Genomic DNA, 24,339 nt, shown 5'->3' with positions numbered 1-24,339 from the left:
TTTATCACCCAAAATTGTAAAGTTCTTTTTTACCTTCCATTTTATCTTCCCAATAAATACGTATATATCAGAAGTATACTTTTTAAAAGTAATTTCAACTTGTCAAAAAGTCAAATGATTTAAAATTTAGCTTAATTTAATGTTTCTTTTCTGTTGCTATAAAGATGAATGTAGTTTGCTATTGTAAGTAAAAAAAGCTTTTTTTGCGTGTCCTGTAAACATTCCTTCCTTATATGTCTCCCTCCTCTGGAAGTGTAGCCACCTCTATAAGTGTGGAAATCTGTAGTGGAGTGGGACATTTCCGAGCTCCTAGACTTTCCTTCTGCTTAGTGGCTCACTCTAAAAAGCTGAAGTAAGAAAATAAGGTATACCTTCCCTAACTAGTCTTCAACAGGTTTATTCATTCATATATGTATATATTTTCCTGAATTGACATACAACGTATTATTATAAATGAGGAACTTTTAAGATAAATATAAGATTGAAATCTCTTTCTGACTTTCCTTTAATAACATTAAAAAAAAAACCAAACTCTTACTTCAAGATCTGAAATTTGAGACTGCTTTTCCACTTCTTCAGCTCCTAATAAGCACTAAGAAGCAATTTGCATCAATTCACCACCTACTCCTTGGCATCCCCAATTCCTCCAGCAGTTATTGCGAAGGTGGCTTCATTTTCAGGCATCTCAGGACTAACAGAATACAAGGGAACAGAAGTTTATAAAAAGCTCTATTTCTATAAATACTATATTCCTGTCACAGGCATCACACTCCTATCAGTCTGAGTCTCCAGAAACATCTGAGTTGGTACAGCTAAATGTGGACTACAGAATTTGCCTACAAGTATTATCAACCCTTACAAACGTTTATTGAACAACTTCTATATGTAAGGTTCTTAATGTCAAGAAAAATTACCCCAAACTTATAAATAGGCAAAAGGGATAACTGAGTGTTCTTCCAGTGTACTATCAGGCATTGTGGTTTTCCTCTGAATTCAGTAGAGTTCTTTGTTTTTAATATCTACTGACTTCAGATATGCTAAGTGGAATAAAATAAATGGGGTTTTTATTCACTCACTTAAAAATTTTAAAGAGAAAAATGTACACTTGAAGGCCAGCTCTGGTTATATATGAGAGCAGTAACTATGATGACATTCCAAGAAAAGGGCTGGGTTTCTTTTTGTAGTCACTCCTGTACACCTGGGAATTCTTCTGAGAACACTTTTCTGCTCAATTCTTGGGGAATTCTTTGTTTGTTTTTTAACAAGAAGTGTCTTTCTCTTACATGTATATAAGGTGGTAGTTGAAGTCATGGGGGTAGCTATGGTAGATGAGCTATGATTACCCTAAGTAGATCATCCATAACAAGCTAAGAAAGTGTAATGATTAAAAGTGTAGGCTCTGGATTCAGACAGCATAGATTCTAATCCTAATTCTATCCTTTATTATTATTCCATCCTTAATGAGCGAATCCATTCATTTACTCATTAAGAAAATATTAATTGAGCCCTAACTACTCCCCTGTTGTATTGCTTGAGATTTATGAGTGGAAAAAGAAATAGACAAATATCCCCGCCCTTGTGAAACTTATATTTTGGGAAAGGAGAGATAGATAACAAATAATGAACATAATAAATAAACATATTATGCGATATGTTAGAATATGTTAAGTGTTATGGGGAAATAAAAAGAGCTACATAAGGGAGATTGGAGTGTGGAAATTGGGAGGAGGCTATTTGCAATTTAAAATAGGGAGATCGACACAGGAATTGTGGAAAAGACTTGAAGAGGGTGAGAGAGGTAGCCAGAAAGAGGGCTGTGTGCGGAAAGGTTATTCCAGGCAGGGAGGACAATAAGTGTGCAAAGGCCCTGAGGTAGGAGTGTGCCTGGCATGTGTGTAGGACACCAAGGTGCCCACAGAGCTCGAAGCATTGCAAGAAAGGGTGAGAGCAGGAGGAACAGGAATAGTGCCATTCATGTAGTGCTCTGTGAACCACTGTAGAGATCTGAGCTCTTATTCTGAGTTAAGATGAGAAGCCTTTGGAGGGTTTTAAGCAGAGGATAGATATGACTTAGTTTTACAAAAGACTACTCTGGCTTCTGTGTTCAAAATAGACTGTAGAGGGCCAATGGTTACCTAAGTGCTTGGAGACTTGGTTTTCTCCTATGTAAAATGGGGATAATGACATCTATCTCTTAGGCTTGTTGTTGTAAACAGTGAAATATATATAAAGTACTTGGTGCAAGGCCTAGCAAATAGTAGCCACTCAATAAGTGTTACCTATCATGATTAGCAGCAGCATCTTCTCTACCTAAAAGTTTTAAAGCCAAGAATTCTTTGTGAGAAATCTTTAGGGACCAGAAAGAAGGACGTATGTGCTGCACAGAAGACTAAATTTTGACATTTTGAGCTCTGATCTAGTTTTGCTGTTTTCATTCAAATTTATGGAAACTTGACATAACTAACCTCTATGATAACTTTAATTACCCTTTATTGAGTCTACAGAACCCTAGTATTTTATGATTATAAGGACTGCAGGAGTTGTTTGTTCCTGCACATTTGGAGGACTTGATGAAATATACAAATGATTGAATGTAGATGGAGTTCATTTATTTGTTAATTAAATAAACAGTTATTGAGTTCCTACTGTGTCAAGTACCTTGCTAGGTCCTGGGGCATTAAAAAAACAGACTCAGACACTGTTGTGAGGGAGATGTACATGTAACCAACTGATTACAATTCAGAGCAAAAAGTGGGAATGTTCTAAGCAAAGCAATCCATCCAAGATATAGACCAAGGAATTTTAGTAAAAACATGGGACTCTCCTATTACCTATTCAATTTAACAAAAAACATTTGTTGCAAATTTCTAGAAGCTCCATAAAATACAGCATTTGTATATTATAGTCTTCCACAGGGACAGGAGATAAAGAGCAAAATGGTCTGAATAAAAACTATCTAGATATGGGAACTTATTATTTAATATTTATTCAATGGCAATACATAATAAGTACTATGATTCATAGCAAAGAAAACATATTAAGAACTCATCTGATTTCTTTTTGGCTGATTTTCTCTCACAAGGATAAAGAGTTATTACAAATCTTTGCCTTATTGCTCAAGGTTAGCTAATCAATCAGTCACAAATATAACATATCTATTATGTCCCAGTTATAGTGTTCCTATCTTCAAAGTATTTAATATCTAGTGGGGATGACATATGCTATACTATAAATCACTACCAATGGAATGTAAGCTCCATGAGAGCAGGGCCTTATCTTTTTGTTTTGTTCACTGATCTTTCCCCAGAACCTAGAACAGCTGATATGTAGTAGGTTTCTCTTTAAAATTTATTGTTTTATAATTCTAAGTACTCTGAAAGAATATAAGGTGTACTGTAGGGTGTACTACAAGGGCCAGGGAAAGATTTCCCAAGGAAGTGATATTTAAACTGAAACCTGAAAAGAAAACTGGCAGAAAAATAGGAGAAGAATATATTCCTGTCATACTGTGTACTTCTGCAGTTACTACACTTTAGTTGGGATTGCTTACTTCAATATCTAGCTTCACTGTAAGCTTTGGAAAATCAAGAACAAAATCTATTTGTCAACAGAATCCCTGAATCCTTAGAACTTAGTAGGGACTTCCCAATGTATTGGATAATTTTTAAAACGTGGTATCTTCCAGTGGTATAATTACAGCCTCCCAGGAGAGGCAATTTTATTTAATACTATATGCATGAGAATCTGAGAATAAGAAAATATTTTAAAAAAAGAATAACAGAATATTTACCTGTCATAAATCTTGGCAATTCTCAGTTCTCCTCTTCCCTTTCGCAAGCTTATTCTTGTTGTTGAAGCATGAGCCAGAATGTGTCCACCGATGGGTTTTTTGGGGTCTGCCTGAAAACTGAATTAAAAACACCTTTTTAGGTTTCATTATATGGACTATTTAGAGTAATATCTGCAATTTCAAAGCAACTTTTCTGCAGAAGATGGCAGCAGGGTGGGGCAGGGGCTTGTTCATTAACTATGGAGGGGGAGGGTTTGGAGCTGCTGTGTACACCATTGCCATCTAGTCCTGGCTTTTGAAACTCTTGTGTTGAATAGTTCATGTTTTGTTTGATTTTTTTTTTTAAAAGAAAAAACACAAATGAAACATTATTCACTGTCTTAGGATAACTCTTGGGGTTAAGCAATTTTTCTTTTTTACAAAATACAAAGATTGAATTTATTTATTCATGCATTCATTTATCAGAAATATTTATTAATAGCTTACTATGGCCTAAGCATTATTCTAGTCTAATGACTTAGAAATATCCAACCCTCCTTCATGATGCTACATATAAATGACAGGAGATTGAGAAACACCTTCTTATGCGTTAACTGTATGTTGGAAGCCTCCAATGTTGTACAGGTTATGAATTTGCAGTAAGAATAATCTCAGAAATATCTTTGTCTTTATCACTGATGCCTAAAGTTTATTTTCCTAAAATATGATACAGAAAAGATGAGCTCTTACTAGATCTGATCATGTGGATTCAAAAATATATTGTCATTGTAAGGTCATTGTAAATATTATTGATAATCATCTTGAGAGATAGACTTACTAGGGGACTAACACTCACTCAGCAAGATGTGACAAGTTCTTAATAACCCTGCTAGTGAGCCCTTCAAAAAAGCCTGGGTGCAACAATCCTCAACAAAATACCAGCAAACTGAATTCAGAAGCATATTGAAAGGATTATATACCACAACCAAATAGAACTTATTCTAGGAATGCAAGAGTGGTTCAACATAGGAAAACTATCAATGTAATAATCATATCAATAAAAAGAAGGGAAAAAAACACATAATCATCTCAAGTGATGCAGAAAAAAACCTAGGCTTTGAAGTCATCAATAGAGGTAACTGAACATAAACTAACAGATTATACTTGATCAAAATAAAACCGTGCTATGGCGAATTAGCCTCAGTTCTGTGAGAATAGTGTTACAAGTGAATTCAAATTCTGCTTGCTCCAAGAAGGTGCTCAAGATTCTGGTTACTCTAAGCATAAGGTTCAGTGTAGTGAGGATGTTGCTGATTGGCATGAAGTTGAATAGACTGTAGGATGGTGGGGATAGGAAGGTCTCTAGTAAAGGAGTCTGCTGATATAAACTGCTGCTTGATTAAAGGGCTCGGAGTTTAGGACCAGAAGATCCCTGGCTGGGCTTAAATAGGATCGGTTAAGATTCAGGAGGTCCAATATAGGAACTACACACAGAGAGTTAGTTTTGGAGTGAACCACTATCAAGAAAGTAGCAGCCAGCAGTTGAGGCTGACAGCAGTTAAGAAGTCAGAATGCTGGGTAGGTCGCTTTATGCAGGCTGCTGAATGTGGTAACAAAGCGATAATGTGATCTCATTTGGATGAAATAGCTAAAGTTGAGTTTTCTCTATAATGTTTATAGATCAATACCACTCTTTTTAATGGAATGGCTCTAAATTTCCCTTTGTTATGGGTGGTTCTTCAAGGTCTTAAAAGAATCCTCTGTTCTATATATAGATGGGCTGCTTCAGGCCCTGATGATATACTCAACTGGGCTGTGAACTCTGAACTTGCAAACACTATATTCATGCTTCTCTATTGCACTTCTCTGTCTTTGTTCTGTCTTTAGTGCCATTATTATTCATATATTTCCCCTCAATCCCTTTATTACCTATCACAAAGCTCCTTAAGCGCAGACAATATTGTATTTAGCTCTGCAGCAACCAGCTACACAGTGGGTGCTCAAAAATGTTTTTTGAACTTAAGATATGGAAGTTTTAAAAATACCAAGGAGAATATTGGACTGTAGAAAGATTGGTGCGCCACAGAGGTAGACCAGTAAGAAATGTCTATCAAAAGAAGACAAGAAAGGATAGTCAGAGTTAGCTAAATGGGCAGAGAGAAGTTTTAACAGCTGTGTTACAGATGGTCTCTCATACTGCCAAGTAATTCTCCTATATGAGCATGGTTAGCTTCACCTCCACTTTTCCAAACATTCAGTAGTCTCCATAAGTTCCATTTTCCATTTTGTCCCCTCTTTTTGGACAATATTGCCTGGCTCTTCACAAAGAAAACGAGGGCTCTCAGGAAGAGGCTCCCTCAACTCTTCCTTCTTTCTACCTGCTACCTGCATACTTATCTACAGTTGTAGTCATTCTTCCTCCCTCTCTCTCAAACTTCTTTTCTTTTTACTTATTTCAGCAACTCCTCTTATACCTTGATGCCTTTGCACACATGATTCCTTCTGAAATGAAAGCCCTTTTTCCACTGTGTTCATTTAGCTCTTACTCATCCATCAAGTGTCATCTCTTCTTGGGAACTTTGCTTGACATCCTGAAACAGAGTAGAATCTGCTTCCTCTGTGCTCTCAAACCACTGTGTATATTCTCTATTAAAGCACATACATTGTAATTTTTAATTCATGGGTCTTACTCTCCCACTATACTCTAAATCCTTGCTCATCTTTGTCACTCCAGTGCTTAGAAAAGTGCCTGTAATACAAAAGGCACTCAATAAATATTGTTGAATAAATACAGAGGAAAAGACAATTTTGGTCTCTCTGGTCTAGATCCTTTTGGACATAGATTTGTAACATATCTTTGAAGAAGCTATAATTTAAGGAACTTTGGAAAGGTGTTTTGATAGAAAGGCAAATGTAAAAGGAGATAGAATTTCTCCCTAATTGAAGTAATCCTCTCCTAACCCTATTATAGATAATCTAAAGAGCAGGAAGCTGGAGCTTCTAGATGTATAGCCACTGTATTTTCTTAGCAAATTATTGTTTTCTGTTACCAATATGGTACCCTGTGCACAAAAGAGAATAGGTATTACTGCTTGTTATTGATTGTTGTAGGTGAAAAGTCTGAATATTAAGAATGTCATCTCCAAAGGGAGATGATTTTGAGTGAACTAAATGGGAAAATAAATTTTAAGATTTGCCAAAGTACTAAGAAAATACATAGGAAAGATATGGGGAGAAAAGAGCCCTTAAAAAATGACTCATAAACTAAGAGGTTACACTTAACCAAAACAGAATGCAATACAGCATAACAGCTTTAGCTATGGGAGAATATCAAGCCAATTCAAATTTTACTTGCTCATTCAAGGTATTCAGAATTCTGTATAGAATTTTGGGTAGATTTTATGGCCTTTAACATTTCTTGTAGGTCACTAACACTTTGATAATTTAAGAAAAAATATAGACTCTCCCCCAGAAAAATGTGCATATACAAAAATTTATATGTAAGTTTAGATTTGTGCTTCCTCCCCCCTCTGGTATTGATAGGTATTAATAACAATAATAACAACCATGATTTATTGAGTCCTTACTATATGGCAGTCCTTACTCTTCTAACTCATCTAATTATTTCCTTTTGCTTTGATTCCATATTTAGTAAATAACTTTGGATTAAAATTTGGATTCCTATAGAGGTCTGTGTATAAGGAGAGAATGCATTGTTCACAAACCTCAAGTGTAGTAACGTTTTTCATGATCGGTAAACTGGCCCTCTGATTTTTCGTTGAGTCTATGAGCTTGAACAATACGAGTCTGCCCCTGAGAGATAAATTGGTTCTCAGTAGGATGACCAATTGAAATCTTTGCCTGTAAGGCTGAGGGCCCTGGTCAGTTTACCAGAGCAATGGATACATCCCTGCAAAGCCCTCAAATGACAGCACACCAACCTTTCTTCAGGCATGTACAGCCCTGATGTGCTACGTGGTACATTAGATTTGGGGTTAGACCTGGGTTCAAATTTTGGCTTATCAGCCAGATATGTGACCTCAGAAAAATTGTTTAACCATTCTAAGTGTCTGTTTCTTCATTTTAAGTGGGAGATAATAACTGTGCTTAGCTGGTAGAGTAGTTGTGAGAATAAAATGAAATAATTTAGGTGAGGCATTAACCCAGTGACTTTATTATTACCTGCTTTCATAATCCTGACTCAAACACTTATCTATCTATGTTACCTTGGGCTAGTTACTTACTTTTATTCTTAGTTTAACTGTAAAATGGAAACAAAAAAACTTTATCTCTCAGGATTGTTGTGAGGATTCAAGATATATTTAGTATAAATTGTTGGGAGCCTACTATGTGCCAGGAACTACGCCATATCCATTAGCTCTACCCTTACAGTAATCTTGACACATAAGAGATACTCAATAAATGTTAACTATTATTATTTAACTAAATGATTCAGATAAAACAGTTATTCTTTCAGTGACATGTAGACCAATAAACTTTTCTTAAAGTTTATTTGAGCTTCCTTTGAACCAAGTCTTGAGGTAAAGCACAAGAGGTGTAATAGCATTCCACATTCTTTTAGAGGGCTTTAATTTATTTCTATTTCTGACCAAGTAAAAACAGCTTCAGAAAACCACCCACATCCCTTCTTTAGCCTATTCTCTTATTTCCCCTTCTTTTATATTTTTTTCTCCTTTCCTCCTTTTCTCAGGAAGTGGGGGAGTATGATGAGAAGGAGAAAGAGATAGAGGTGGATATTAGAAACAAAGGGGCCAAGAAAGATTGCTTCATTTAGCCCTTCTGGTTGAACAGAATATGGCCTATTGTTGAGGGTAAAACCCAGAATGACCTGACTGCCAACTTCAAATTAGAGTAATGGGATTATGAAGTATAGGATTATGATGATGGTAGGGCAGGTGATATCTTTCTGGGAGTGGAATGAAAAGGGTAGCACAGTGAGGCTAAAAGAGCATTAATTTTGAAGTCATAGATGGGTTCAAATCCTAGCTCCATTTGTTATTTGTGTGATTAAGTACTAAGTACTCCGAGCCTCTGTTTCCCCCTTTATAAATCAGGAATAATAATATCTACCTCAAATGCTGGTTGGAGTAGGGACCTTGAAAGGCCTGGGCAAGGGCAAGCTTGAAGGACAATGGGTACTTCTGGTACTATTAACTTGCTAAGGGGTAAGCTTACAGATAGAATTCTTGAGAAGGGGTCTACTGAGAAGAAAAAGACGGAGTGAGCATGCCCAAGAATGAGAAGGATGCTTTGAGATTAGGGGAAGGTAGGGAGAGAAGAATACTGCCAAAACAGAAAACTTTGGGGAGAAAAAGATAGTTTCAAAAGAGGAGTATGTTTTGTTAAGTAATCTCCTACTCTAAAGCAAGCAGAAACAGCTAAACTTTTTTTTTTTTTTTAACATTTTGAAAATGGAATTCTAGGGATTTGGGGGAGCAGGGAAAAGATGGAGCAATATATTGAGATTTCTTTATAGAAAGAATAGGGAAGCCCAAGAAGGCTGAATGATGTCGAGGTAACATAAGAATTACAGATGAAAGCACCTGGCACATGATAAGCAATCAATAAATATAAGTTCTCTTAATTTCCTCCTATATAAATTAGAAATAATAATAGTATCGACCTCAAATACGCTCTTAATTTTGATGGGGAAGAAAATAAATTCAAATAGTTTAAATGACATGCACAAAGTCACCATGCTAGTGACCCTAATGTTTCTTCTTTAACCATACTGCCTCTAATTTTATGCTAATGATGTTGAATCAGTGGGTGACATCCTTAGAGAATAAACTAACTGCACATTTATAAGACTACGAATGTTCTAAGATGACTTTTTGTTTTAGCAAAACATACAAAAGAGGTAGGTGACATCATGGTCTTATTCATTGCTCATCTTATTACTTGCCCTGGTGTGAGCTTTAGGGGCTGATAGTTTGACTTTTTATCTCCAGACCTTCATCAACTGGATCATTCTAGTTCCAAAATCTGTATCTGTAAGCCTCATCTAGGAGCTACTGCTCTGCTGTATCACACGGCAGCTCCTCACCTCTATAATTTTGTTTCTTTTTAATACGATGTGCCATCAAGTACAATGCATGGGATATAAGCCTCAATTATTGTCAGCGTACTTGGGGACTCATACTAATTATAGTGATATTTCTCTGACAGGCCCTGGGCGAGCTGCAGCCTGGAGTTCCTCAACAGTGAGAAACAAAAATATTTTCTTTATAAGAGGTTTTCTAATAGCATTTGAAATCCTTTAGTTTAAAACTGTCCTTTTTTTTTCATTTAATGATGGCAATATACATGCTTTATATAAAGATATGCATTTAATTTGCATCGTTATAATTTAAAATACTTTATACTGTACTAATTATGGTGAACCTTGTTTCCTTACAATTTGGCTAGGTGGAGGAGATGATGCTTCAAAGCAGATTCACCCAGCAAAAATACTAGCCTTCTTACCTCCTCTGGCTCTTTACTTAGCTCATCTCATTGTTAATCTCTTACCTTCTCCAACTCCTTCAATTATTTCCTTTCTGTCACCTCTTTATTTCTCCTTTTATTGTCTTATTGGAATCAATTCAAATGGTTTTACTCTTTTTGAAACTTTCTACAAATATAAAAAAAGAGCCCCTATCTGACCTAATTTCCACCGACTGCCTTTGCTGTCTAACTCTAGATAGGCAGTATTGGCCTCTGCCATGCTCCCTCCCCACACCTGAAGAAAGAACATTGCTCTTTAACTTGTACTGTTTTATTTGACTGCAACCCACTTCCTCCCTCTGAGCCAATGAGTCATTTTCTCTTTTTAAAGCAAGCCTTAAAAATCTTCCATTTCCCTTCAGTTTAAAATTATTCTCTTTGTGAAGTACTTTATGTCCTATGTATGAAAGACACCTTATAAAACAGAAAAGACTGCCTTAATGCAAAGACTGCAGACAATTATGTGCCCTACCAAGACTTTAAAATTTAGAATTAAATGGACATCATTTGTTTTTCTTTTTTTATCGAGGAAAGTCACATAGTCTATTTTGTTCACAAGTGAATTCCCAGAATCTTGATACATAGTATAGACTTTCAAAAAAAAATTTACTGAATGAATTAAATGATTGATTCCCCCTCCCCAACATTTTTAACTTGCTTAATATCATTTGTATAGTTAATATTTTCACATTGGAATCTCCTGTGAATACTCATAAAAGGGTACTGAAAAATGAGAGATATATCAAACTGCAGAAGATGCAGCAATACTCTTAGGGTTAATTTAGAAAATGCCTAAAGAGAGACACATTCGTTTCAATATAATTTACAAAATTTACACAAGCATATCAAATATCTTCTGATACATATCTCTATGACTCATTTATTTTATAATTGGAAGTTTGGGGAGGTAATGTACAGCAGGGTGACTATGGTTAATTAAAAAACAATTTTTAACAATTAAAAAATAACATGTCAATGACTGATTTATCTGCTACTATGTGATGTATTGACTTAGTTTTAACGTAATATCACTTTGTACTGTAACCATCAGAGTACTAATTTATGGAAGCAAGAATCATCAATGGATGTTAAAACAAATGGATAAAAGCTTATCATAGGACAAGTTTTTTACACCAGTCTCAAAGTATCACCCCACAAATTACTTATGGATTACGAAGGGAAAAAGGTCTTTTGCAATGCAGAAATCTTGTGAAGACCACTTTAATCACATGAGCAAACTTAACATCCTTAATAATGAACAAACTGCCCTATAGTCTTCCTGTTAAAAGTGTTTAACATTTTAAATGATGAGAAAAAAGAATCAACTCCAAACTGAGGGACATTCTGAAAAAGTTAGCCTGTGCTCTTCAAAAATGTCAGTGTCATAAAAGTCTAACAAAGTTGAGGAGCTGTTCTGATTAAAGGAGACTAAGGAGATATGACAACTACATGTAACACATGATCCTCCATTGATCCTGACTCTAAAACAAAACAAAATATGCCAACAACTATAAAGAAAATTATTGGGACAATTGGATACACTTGAATACAACTGTATATTAAATAACAAAAGTATGCCAATGTTAAATTTCCTGAGTGTGTAACTATACTGTGGTTAAGTAGGAGAATGTTCTAGTTCTTAGAAGAGGTAGATGAAGTATTAAGAGGTGAAGTGCCATGATGTCTACTAATAATTCTCAATAGTTCAGGAAAAAAAATAGTCAAATGGTTTACCAACACACACACACACACACACACACACACACACACACACACACACACTGCATGTGCACACATGTGTGTGTTTGTATGGAGAAAAAATCTACATATGTGTGTACACCCATGAGAGAAAAAATATGGCAAAATATTAATGATCGATGAACCTAGGTGAATGATATATGTCTACTCATTATACTAGTCTTGCAACATTTCTTTACTTAAAAAAATTTCTAAATAAAAAATTGATGAAAAGATCTTTAAAAAGAGCAATGTCATAAATTCAGGATTATTTTGATAGTTTATTCAAATACATAATCTTCATAATTTTGATGGTACTACTAACCTTTCTTCAAAATTTCTCTTTTTATTATCCTCTTTTAGCTTTCCTTGCCTTTCCATTTCACTGCCATCTTTCAAACAGAGCCATCAAGACGTGTGTTATGTGCACAAATACTTAAACAAATTCTGCATATAGCCTAGTATGGACTGAAATTGTTTTTTCAAACAGGAGACTACTCTCATAGGACCTCTTATAAATATATCTTATATATATCCTGTAAAAAGCCTGCATTTTTTTTAGGCTAAAAGCTTATCAGTGCAATAGAAGCCATTCATGTATCTGGAATATACATTTTTATTTCCCTGGGATCTTTTTATTATTGTCCTCCAATATCTTTTTAGTCCTAGACAAAAGAGAAGCACATAGTTTAACTTTGAAAATAGTTAAACTATTGCTTTATTTTATAAAGAACTAGAGAAAAATAGGTTCTGGATATATGTGATATTTGCAATTAGGAAATAATAAGCACTGTGGAATAAAGTGATTTGTGATATGTGCCCACATCAAAACTGAGTACATTGGAATTTTCTATTCTATAATCTTTTTTTTAATTTCTATAATCTTCTTGATATTAACCTTTGTGAAACACAAAAGCAGAATATTGGGGCTTACGTCATAGTTGCTCCTGGATCGGCAGTCATTTGATTGGTCACAAACACAGCCACATTATATTCTGCATCAAGAAATAAAATTAAGAAACTAAGATAACAATGTAAAAACTAAAAGTTCATTGTTTAGATTTCAGAGTTTAGGACCATTATGCCATAAATTTATTTAAAAACAATATTATATTTTTTTCTTTGATAACATAATTTATTTAAAGTTACCGTTATTATAATCAAGGTACCTTATGGTATAAGAATCAGTATTTTTGATTTTAAAAAAGAGGGATATTCCCATGAAGGTAATTTTATTTTTTAAAAAATGTATTGCCGCTGACATTATTCAGAGCTTCTTTGCAAAGTCAACTCAGCAAATAGTCACAGATGCTATTCTGATAGCGCTATTGTATTTTTAAAAATCTACCTTCTGAGATTTTTTGGAGTCGTGACAACATCTGTGCCAGTTTTTGCTGTCGTTCAGCCAACTCCCCACGACCACTGAAATCCACTCGAAAAAGTGCCATTATTGAATCAATGATCTGCATAGAATTAATGTAAAAATAAATATGCACTTGGATAAAAATCAGTTAATTGGAATCGGAATCAATAGAAGAAAAAATAATACGTTAAATAGCTCTATGCATGAGCAATGTTTAAAAACTTGTACCAGTAGCTTGAAGATGCCAGCTTCTTCATGGAACTTTGCTGCTACATAGTCAAGTAGCTCCATCTGATGTTCACCTGGTGGGAAGTGCAGTGAGAAAATGTTATCAAAGCTGGAAGAAGCAGAGGCTAAGATCATGTTATGTCCTTGAGAGTCAGGCAAAAGAGAGTCCTTGAAGGATTTTCTTAATTATTTTGAACTTTACTAAATATGATTTAATATTCTATCTTAGCATATGTGCCAAAGGCTACATAACCCAAAAAGAATGTTACTTTCTATTTCAAAGACAATGAACAAGAAATAATTTGAGGGTGTTTTAATATCTAAGGACTTACCAGATGATAACATTTGTGGACTAAATTAATTTGGAGAAAAGTAAAATAAAAAGAGAAAAGAATGGTGTCAAAATGTGTCACTCGAATAGTAAATCAGTGCTGCCAATGTTAAAACAGCTTGAGCATCCAACTGCATGGGGCTCTTACTAGTATATGCACGCGCATAAAGGACATTGTCCAACACTGCCTCATGGTCCACATTGAAGCGATCGGCAATGTCCCGGAGGCGATCTGGACGGCTGGAGTGTGTCAGGATTAAGGAGCCAATAAGTCAATTCCAAAAATATTTAGACAAAACAACTACAAAAAAAATAAGACTGTAAGTAAATTAACAGAGAGGCAAAACAATGTACCTGCAGGGTATTCTGGAGGACGCTAATAATCACTTCAAATCTATACCAGATTTTATTTTTCACAAGTGCCTCAATTGATGAATACCTTAGGTAGTGATAATGGTGATAGAAATGATTAGGCAGTAATACATTTAAACGTTAAATTATCTTTACAATAATCTTAGAAGCTAGTTGTTATGTCCTATATTACATTTTATAAATGAGGACACTGGCAAACAGAGATTAGGCAAATGACTCAGGATTATGCAGCACATCAATTACAAGAGAAAAACTAGGAACTAAAATTTGTGAATCTCTTTTGTTCTCAGTTCTATAAAAATAGATCTAGGAAGATAATCTCACTGAATTATAATTCAAGTCACTTCCCAATGAATTAATTCAGCCTTTATACTTTTTGCTTGTTCAATATGCAATAGTTTAATATACCGTTAATCATGTGTTGCCAAGGAATGATAAATTTAACTACATTAACCAAAGAGTCCAAAAAATTAAATCAAAGGGTCAGAAAAGAATTATCAACCTATAATTTTTGGCTTATTTAGGGCTTAAAATTCATTTTCTTCTATAGGAGTTGTATTAGCTTTCTGAAATTAGCAAATTCATAGAGAGGCAAATTCAGTATACCTGCAAAGGTATTCTGGAAGATGCTAATAATTACTTATATCTATCTAAACTATAAAGAAGTAAAAATATTTCTAGGTCTTTGGTGATCCCAACAGTATGTCTACAGTATATTCCCTAAAGTGAAGTAAAATAAAATGCATGTCTGTGGTCTCATTTCACTTTGTGTTTGTATAATACTCATCATACTGTAAGTAATTGTAAAGCAAGGATCACTTATCATCTTATTTGTGACACTTGCAACCAGTTCAGTAAATGTTAAGATGAATTGTTTTCAGGATTTCCCAGCCGCCTATATCTTAATGCACTACATATGTTCTTCAGAGCTTCAGTGACAGCCATTAAAATCTTCCATTGCTACCCAGTAGATGTTTTTGGTGGACAAGTCAAAGAAGACAGGAATTAGAAGAGGCAGTAACAACATTTTTCGCCAGGTCAGTTTTTACAAAACTCAGTTACTAAGTGACCAGAAGTATAAAAGTTGGGCTTATGCTGAAGGGAAATTCAAATCAATCTATAAATATTTATTAACTGAATACCACATGGAATCAATTACTATATTAACCAACTACCAATGCAAGGCATTGTAGAGGATATAAAGAGTCATAAGACAATGCCATAGGAAAGGACAACACATAATTAAGTAGGCTAAATACAAACATATAAAAAGAAAAATTTAAGAGAGCAGTATACGTGTAAGAGACACTGAGAACATTCTAGTGGGACCCTCGAACATCCTTATTCCTCCCTACTCCCTCTTATATATGAATTGGCTCCTAACTGTTCCTCTCTACCATTCTTGATAAAATCAAAATTACCCTAACAGTGGTTGATAATCTGTAAGAAAAATTCCTCCTCCTCCAAGCATCATCCTTAATCAGCTATTTCTGAAACTAGCTGAGCTCCACTTGCTGGAGCCTTATACATTTCACCCTCCTTCCCCAAGTTACAAGTTTCCTTGAGAGTCTTCTCATGGCCAGTATTTCCAAATAAGGTCTTCTGCACACTGTTCTCTGGCTGTGGCTCCTCTACTGGAGTATTTTGGATAGTAAATTCTATGAAAGATCAAGGAGGACAAAGTTTTCTAAGCTGGGTAATTAGAGATGAGAAAAGGCAGGCCTTCAAATGAGAGCCCTAGAGGATTTGTATGATTCAGAAAGACTGTGAGGTAGGGATAGCGGGAGCAAACACCCAATAAGATAGAAATATACCATGCAAATTTGTCTATGACTGGCCAAATTAACATTCAAGTGTGAGAGCAAAATAAAGGCATTTTCAGACATTCCAAGGCTCAGAGTTTACCACCTGAATTACTTTCCTGGCAATGTAACTTGAGTAGGTACTCTAGCAAAACAAAAATTCAGGAAAGAAGATTTGGGATGCAAGAATCCATAATAAATAAAGCAAGACACTTTATGGTTAAGTCTAAATAACTGCTGCATACAATGTTTTCAAATTTTAATAGCAGGGCAGAATGACAGGGGTAGAACAGACTGATCTCTTTGCCTCTAACTGGCAATAATGAGCAATGAGCTGGGAGAGCTAGGCTGGGACTTCAATGTGAATGACCTTATTAATTTGTACAAGTCTTCCTTATTGATAATAAGAATTTCCTCTGAACTTAATACCTTCTCGAGATACTGTATTTCTTCTTTTATTCATTAGTTAATAACACACTGCCTCAATTCCTTACTGTTTATCTGCAACAAGATTCCATCATCTCACTTTACTGCAAATGCTCTCTTGGACTTCTAACTTCAAACATTAGTAATCTTTCTCAGTTTGCATTTTCTGTCTTTCTCTTTATGGAACATTGCTGACTACTCTTTTCTTCTTGAACTCTCCTTTTGTTCATCTTCCACAAACAAATTTCCTCCCCTTTCCTGTCTCTACGGGTTCCTTTCTTAACAGTGGAACATCCCAAAGTTACGTTCTCAGTTCTCTCTTCTCTCTCTTAAATTCTCTTGCCCCCTTGGCTATTCCATCTTATCTCTGGCCCTATCCCCTTCTCAAGCTGAGCCCAGCACTTCCAACTGCCATATGGATATCTTGCTGTACCTCATATTCAACACATTAAAATGAAACATCATTTCTCTGAAACATGATCTTCCCAATTCTGTTATTAGCATTATTACTCTCCCAGTATCTAGACAAAAAAAAAAAATACTGAGTGCTTTATCAAACTTCTCTTTTCTTTGTCTACCAAATACAGTCATCAAGTCCTATTAATTTTCCTAATATTTCTTGTCTTTGTCTTTTTATTCCTACTGCTTCCAACCTAGATCAAGTTCTCATTACTTGCCTAGAATATTGCAAAAGTATCTAATTACACACATCATCCAGTTTTAAGCCCTTTATGTCGAAGACCTAAACCACCTGACCAGCCTGGCATTCTGGAACACCTTATACTTCAGTTAAACTTCAATTCTTTGTTACCCAAACAGGTTCTGCCCTTTTCTCGTCCATGCTTTTGTTCTCTTCATACCTCTCCCTTTAGTTTGGACCATGACTTTGAGTGAGTCAATAATCTTTCTAACTTTAAATAAAATCTTTGGAGAAATAAAAGGATTAAAAATGAATAAAATACAATTTTCTCTAATGTATTTGTTTTATCAATTTCACATTAAATCCTCTGGAAGAAATGAAACCTTTTAAACAAAAAGTGATTTGAGAACTTGATTGGCAATTGTTTTTCCCCTGGCTTTCTCATTATCACTGGTTTATGGGATGATGATAAAAATGATATATTTCAAACAAACTCTCTTTTATAGTAACATTACTATGTCATTACTATGTTAGCAACTTGTTTAAATAAAAAGGTTACAAAGTATTTTCTGTATCAATGAAGATAATCTTTCCTCCTGTGTAGCCACCTGCTCCTGGAAGTTGAGCTGTCACTAGAAAGCAATTAAAAGTTAATTAATATTAATAGAAATGAATAAACTTTGTACAAATGAATGTATAAATTAACATGATATTTATGCTGATTGTACCTCTTTAGTCAATCTAGCAAAGAATCATGATCCTTTAGTTTCTAAACAGCATGTTATATTTTTTTTATTACTAACCAATGGCACTATCATTATTCCTATTTTACTGATGCAGAAAATTAAAAAAGTAAAGAACAACTTGCCTAGGTCGCACAGCTATTAATAGCAGAGCCAAGACTGGAGTCAAGTATTTTGATTCCAGAATCCCTTTCTTAACCAGTTTGCCATGCTCCTACTTAGGTCAAAGAAATGCAGAGTATTGTCTGTATGCAAAAGGTTTTTTCTTTACTTTGTTTTAAAAACTTTGTTTTTAAGTCTTTCTTAGGGCCAGCCTTACTCCATGGAAAGTAAGGGATTCTAGGCCTCAAAAGATTTTGTGACATTCTTGTTCATAGGACATAGAAAAGGTGGAATGGGAAAAACTGAGGCAGCAAATGCCTCTACTCACCTGTACACTCATATACCCATTTATCTTCTCCCCATTTCCATTCAGGTGTTCAGAATGCAACACATCACCTCAAGCATCACACATTTAAAGACCTGCTCTGGTATCTGTGCAACCATGGGTAGTTTACTTAACCTCTCTGAGATTTACTTTCCTTGTAAATTCGTTCAGATTACATGAGATTATATAAAGTACCAGGCACAAAGTAAGTTAGTGAATGATAGCTATGATTTTTATTATTCTTCTTGTTATCCTTACCACAGAGGGTATGAGAGAGCTGGGTTTTTCCAGTACGAAATTCTGTGAAAAAGAGGGAAAAAACACATAGTTAATTTTTACATATTTTCATAAAGAATAAAATATGTCCTCAGAGTATAGTTTTCTTTTTCAACTGTCAAATCTTATACATAAAGTATCACTGTGTCATGAATGAATTCTGCATATATGAATACCAGTAGTAAAAATAACATTTAAAGGTGTTTTTTCACAGAACTCTCCTTTAGGTAAAAATTAAGTTAAACCAAGTTTTCCTTAGGAATAGTCAAAAAAATGAAAGTTTAAGACCTTACTATAGGAAGGAGAGCCTGGAGTTCTCCTACTGAACTGGGATCTTCAAAAGGGAGCTGAGGTTCTCTCCGACTAGCTACTAAAAGCAAATTCTCTCTGGGGGAAAACTTGCCCACTCACTGGTTTAGGCCCACTGAACTCCCATAGATTAAAATTAAGCAATAATCTCACAAATATCAATAAATACATAAAACAATAGCTCACTAAGACTGAGAGTCAACAGAAATAATGAAAACCAGATTTATTTCTCCAAATCAACAGAAACATCAACAATAAAACAACAGATTTAGTTTTCCGAAGACTGCAAATACTGAAATTGTCAGGCACAGTGTATAATATAGTCATGCATAAATTGTTTTGAAAAAAACAAAGTATATAAACAGAGAAGAGAAAATCTATGTTTATGGAACATATATTTCCTAGAAATAAGATCTGTCTCATTATTCAATTACCTTTTGAAGAAATGAGAGAAAAAAAATTCTATTTTATTCTATAAGTCAGAAATAAAAAGATGAAAAATGCCAATAAGACCCATCTGTTAATGTTGGAATATATTTTAATTGCAGCCTAGAATAATCCTGCATTATGATAACTGAGATTTCATCATAAGTTCCAAAATAGATACAATTGGTTGTTTATTTAATTATATACATGTGTTTATATGTATGTGTATATACATAATTTTTTAAATATAACAAAATATTAAGGTTCCTTGTACCTCCAAAAGCTTCCGTGATTGCCATGCTTTCAATTCCACCTCCTAGCAACTTACTGGAAATAGAAAGTAAGCATTAGTAACAGTAACAGAAATAGAGATATCAAGAAAGGAGAAAGTATTAATATCATTAATATCATTTCTTTCTATTCACTCCATCTATCCATCCATCCATCCACCCATCCATCCATCCAAAGTGAACAAGAATTCTTGGCTGAACAAATGGCACTCCACCTGTTTAGATCACAAGTTCTACTGCGTATGAGCCAGTGGGTCAACAAAATAACTTCTAAGCCCTGCTGTTCTTGGGTCCCAATAGGAAATAGGCTATGTAGGCCTATTCTAGTCTTTAGAACTGAGTTGAATAAATGATCTCATTATTAACTGGATTTTTCATATTGTGCTGGGACTATGTTTTTACAAGTCAACTGAATATTCAATTTTTAAAAAATATACTGAGACACATGAAAAATAAATATTAGGGGAAAGGAAATAAAAGGTTAAACTAATTTTTGAATGGTTTGTAGGTTACTATAGGCTCATTCAGAAATTATATTTCAGGTCTGAATTCCTTGCAAGAAATTTAATCTTGTTTTTACAAGTAGTTTAGAATTTATTTGCTTCAGTTGCCTTTTGAAGAAAAAACTTCAAAATATTTCTACTACTTATAGTAGGAACAACAACCAGTTAGAAGAAAGGAAATATAGTATTTCAAAGATTGTGCTTAATGGTTATAAAGTATATGATACACACTCAAACTCTTGGCTCCCAGTGGTGATATGGAAAACCATCTTCCTCTTCTCACTGTACTCAAATGCAGTCAAGAATCCAGGTTCCTAAAGAAAAGAAACATGAAAGGATCAAAAAGGATGTAAGATGATGGTTTTAATTTCAAATGTTGCCAAAAACTATATATTTGATTATCAGGGTCATTTATATCATTTGATATAAATGACAGTTCATTTGTCTTTGAAGGCAGCACAAAATCATGGTTTAAGAACACAGGCTGTTGAGCCACCCTACCTAGGTTCAGTGGCCCCTAAAAGCTCTACACAAAAGCTCGGGTTAAAGGCAGATGTTTCTGCATGGAGCCTCTCAGCTGCATGGGCCTCTCACAGTCTGTGGGCCCAGCTCCAAGGTATGGGTCTGGCTCAACTTTAGCTCAGCTGCCTCAGTGAGCATTTTCTTGGTCATATATATCTCAACTGCATACATGTAGACCCAATTCTGCATATGTGTTAGTCTTTTTCTAACTCAATGCTCTCTTATCAGTTGGCCTATATATATCAGGAGAGAGCAACTTCTTTGGTGCTAAGCACTTTGTAACAGCCATAGATATAATATTCAAGGAGACAAAACAAAAATAAGGAAGAGGAAGGTAAAAAGCAAAATGAAAAGAAAGAAAGGCAACGAAAAAGAAAAAGAAAGAAAAAGTAATATAAAAGGAGACAAAAAGAAAAGTTTTGGTAAAAATAATTATCTTCAGAGTGTTCCAGGTCTCTTAACCCTTCCCTCAATCTTTCAGAAATTAATTGCTGTTGCTTTGAAACTGAAGTGATAAAAACTTAACACAGAGAGAATAATATACCTTGATCTACAGGAACTCAGAGCTCCCACAAGTTTCTAGTGTTGTTAATGAGAAAGGCTACAGAGACTTACAGGGCCTTTCCAAGTTAAAACAAAGAACAGATTTTGCTTACAATAAGTTTGTTGGCTGCCTCTTTAATCTTGTCCACTTTTGCTTCTGAGAGCCCTTTGACATTGCATAGAGCTCTTCTTGTTGTCATTTGTATCCCTTTGATGGTACAGATTCCTACTGACTTCAGTTTCTTAATGTCAGCCACATTCTGTAAATAAAAGAATGGAGCAGATTTGATAAAATACCAGCCTGAAAAACTGCCATACTATGTCATGGGTTTTTGTGTCCATATCCTTCCACCATGATGCCAATTTTATACAAGCAGCCAGGTGGAACCCACCCACTATGTAGCCAAATGTTCTGGAAATATCTGCGTAGAACATACTCAGCATGCTGCCAAATGTTCTGGCTGTGCCCTGATTTCCCAAGAATGTTAGTGAGACCGTGACAATGTAATAAGGAATTCAAAAGAAAAGTCTGTTGGTAGAAAAGCTAGCAAATTTATCCCATGTTCACCCACTCAGTTCAGCTCCTTTTTTCTATAGAACTTCATTACCAATATGTTCTTCTAAAAATTTTTAAAGATTTCTTTCCCTCTACCCTTGGAGAATGCTCATAACTACATCACTGTTAAGGACCAGGATTTTCTCTTGCTCCTATTTTCTAAATCCAACTAAAAGAGATTAAATGCGAGGCTTCAAAAAATGTCGGAGAAGTTTTACTATCAACTGATTGCTGTTGAAATTCATCTAGTTTGTTATTCAAAGTCTGGATTTCTATAAACAGCATTTACTCTGATCACTCCAAAAATTCAGATACAATTGAATTTTCTGTTAATAAGACCAGCTGAATACCTCCAGTGAACCAGTGGTTCTCAAACATGGGCAATTTTGCCCCTTGGGGACCATTTACAATATCTGGAGAAATTTTTGGTTGTCACAACTAAGGGGTGCTACTGGCATATAGTGAGTGGTTAGGAGCCAGGGATGCTGCTAAACATTCTGTAATGTACAGGAGAGCCCACCACCCCTATCCCCCAACAAAGAACTGCCCAGTGCCCAATAGTGCCTTGGCTGAGAAACCCTGAATTGGACAATCCCACACAACATTGAAAAAATACTTACAATTCCATGTTTTTGTAACATGTCAATGTCTTGGAACAAAGATTCCTAAAGGAGATGGAACACACACAAAATTTTGATTCTTACATCTGTTTCAAATCTTTTAAAAGATTAACAATATTATGGTCATTCCAAATGCCTCAAATTCCACTTCTCCAGACAGACAGAGGTAGGATTAATAATGCTTTTATAAACACATCGTTACATATTTAGAAGAGCCAATATTGAAAGGGTGGGAAATTCAATACTTTTGTCATGACCTCTTCAAATTTTTAACACCTTAAGCCAAAGGATTGGAACAACACTTAATCTATTTTTAAGTGTCTTTTCTCAACCTCATTCCCCACCAGATCTTGCACTCCTTCCTCTGCTATGTGGTACCAGTATGCATAGGTACCAATATGGCCATATCAATTGTTAGGTAATTAAAATACCTTCATGCCAGTTGCTAAGTAGCTAATCTTAGCACCCCTTGCCAAACAAGTTATTACATATTTGTAATGTTGACTCTCTCTAGAACTATGTTTTATTATTACTGCCACTTTCTAAAAATAGTAGCTAACAGAGAAGGAACTTCATTTTTGTGGAATGACTGAATGTATACATATCTTTCAACATTTTTGCCATACCTCTTCATCTTGGAATCCTGGTTCTTCCAGCACAACTTGATCTTCCTTCATATTGTAAGGTAAGCCGCAGAAAAATAATCAATTCTGGGAAAATAAGAAATACTATTTAAGAAGTAGTCATAGATCATATAGTACAAAATCCTTTGCCCAGAGATCTTGATTTCATCTGAGTCACCAAGGGCCAGGACAACTAGAGAAACATTAAGCTTGGAATGACTGAGCTAGTCTATCTTTTTTCTGCTGGGCATGTTTTCTTTTGGAATGTATATATTTGGGGATGGGGGACTTAGTTTCTTCTTTCTTTCCTTAAAACTGGTCACTTTTTATCATCTTTTGATTTCCTGTATCGCAGTTAATCATGGCTGTCTGATATCTTTTTTATTATCTTGGAATGTTATTTAGAATTGCATATATTGCTATTTGACTTTTCATGTTTATGTTAATAACACTCTAAGAACTTTGACCTCATATTATTCTTCCTTATCCTCCCTGGCTCCTAAACTTAGTCTACCCTCAATAAATAGATTTTTTCTCATACAATGAACGCCTTCCTGCTTGCTAATTACGAATGGGCTCTCTTGTAACATATCATTTTGCTTCATAAAACATTACACGTATTTTGAATTTACTAGTATTTACTATTTTCACTTTTTTAAGATTTAAAATTATGGTAGATACCCAATATTATAATAGTAGGGTAAATAAGCAGAGTCTTTAACTCAGTAGCAGCTCTTTTAAGATCTCAGGAATCTACAGGGCATGACTGTGTTCATTAGAATAAAATGTGGTCTAAGTAATCTGTTTTCTCGGTTTATTCCATCTCCTCACTTAATACCAAAGTCAGGAGTCAGGGCCCAACACAAGGGGAACTGCTAAGAGAGAGATACGGTCGCTACCACCTATACCTCTGAACAGCAAAGTAACTGAGGCAAACGAGGAGACAGCGTAAACGGGATCTTCTGGAATACTGTCCCTTAATCATATATATTTTACCCAAAATTCCAAACTGACTGCCCTCACTGAAGAAAAATAAAAATCATTTCTTTTCCCCTTGATAAAACGAAAAGATTGTTTTCTATCTTTCTGGAGTAGCAATTGATGGATTGAACAGTTGGAGGGCTCTCAGACACCTCGGTTTGAGGCGCTCAAAGCTGAGCCCCATTGTCGGGGAGCGTGGTTCAGGTCATCTCAACATCTCCGTCAGCAGGAGGCCTGGTCCGCCAGACATTTTCCTGACACCCGATTCCCTCACAAGGAGGCCAAAGGGGCTTCGTCAGGATGTACCTCAGACTTGATTTAATATTAGGATGCTGGAAATCTCTC

The 24,339-nt window shown here is 35.1% G+C and overlaps 1 protein-coding gene and 1 long non-coding RNA gene across 4 annotated transcripts in view; one reads left to right on the top strand and one right to left on the bottom strand.

Moving 5' to 3' along the window:
* Positions 1–24,339, bottom strand: part of DMC1 (DNA meiotic recombinase 1) — a 24,475-nt gene continuing 136 nt past the window's right edge. For 2 of the 3 annotated variants that reach the window (XM_039877661.1, XM_039877662.1), the window contains exons 2-14: positions 23,017–23,100; positions 22,391–22,435; positions 21,328–21,474; positions 20,381–20,463; positions 19,631–19,683; positions 18,604–18,645; positions 17,735–17,807; positions 14,084–14,175; positions 13,605–13,678; positions 13,362–13,476; positions 12,948–13,008; positions 3,791–3,907; positions 1–691 (exon numbers count right to left, since the gene is read on the bottom strand). In XM_039877661.1, the coding sequence (XP_039733595.1) occupies positions 622–691; positions 3,791–3,907; positions 12,948–13,008; positions 13,362–13,476; positions 13,605–13,678; positions 14,084–14,175; positions 17,735–17,807; positions 18,604–18,645; positions 19,631–19,683; positions 20,381–20,463; positions 21,328–21,474; positions 22,391–22,435; positions 23,017–23,067 (1,023 nt within the window). In that variant the 5' untranslated portion in view covers positions 23,068–23,100 and the 3' untranslated portion in view covers positions 1–621. Of the gene's footprint in view, positions 692–3,790; positions 3,908–12,947; positions 13,009–13,361; positions 13,477–13,604; positions 13,679–14,083; positions 14,176–17,734; positions 17,808–18,603; positions 18,646–19,630; positions 19,684–20,380; positions 20,464–21,327; positions 21,475–22,390; positions 22,436–23,016; positions 24,324–24,339 lie in introns of those variants that run through there. The other variant, XM_039877663.1, reaches the window with a different exon arrangement.
* The window catches only part of LOC120614814 (uncharacterized), a 26,823-nt gene continuing 25,379 nt past the window's right edge, over positions 22,896–24,339 (top strand). Inside the window, exon 1 of the long non-coding RNA XR_005656077.1 lies at positions 22,896–23,075. This is a non-coding gene — a long non-coding RNA (uncharacterized LOC120614814). The remainder of the gene's footprint in view (positions 23,076–24,339) is intronic.

The sequence above is a fragment of the Pteropus medius genome, unplaced genomic scaffold, assembly GCF_902729225.1.
Source record: "Pteropus medius unplaced genomic scaffold, Ma_sr-lr_union100, whole genome shotgun sequence".
In the NCBI taxonomy this organism is placed as follows: Eukaryota; Metazoa; Chordata; class Mammalia; order Chiroptera; family Pteropodidae; genus Pteropus; species Pteropus medius.
The sequence above is the reverse complement of the archived record's forward strand: the minus strand, read 5'-3'. Positions and strand labels throughout refer to the sequence as shown.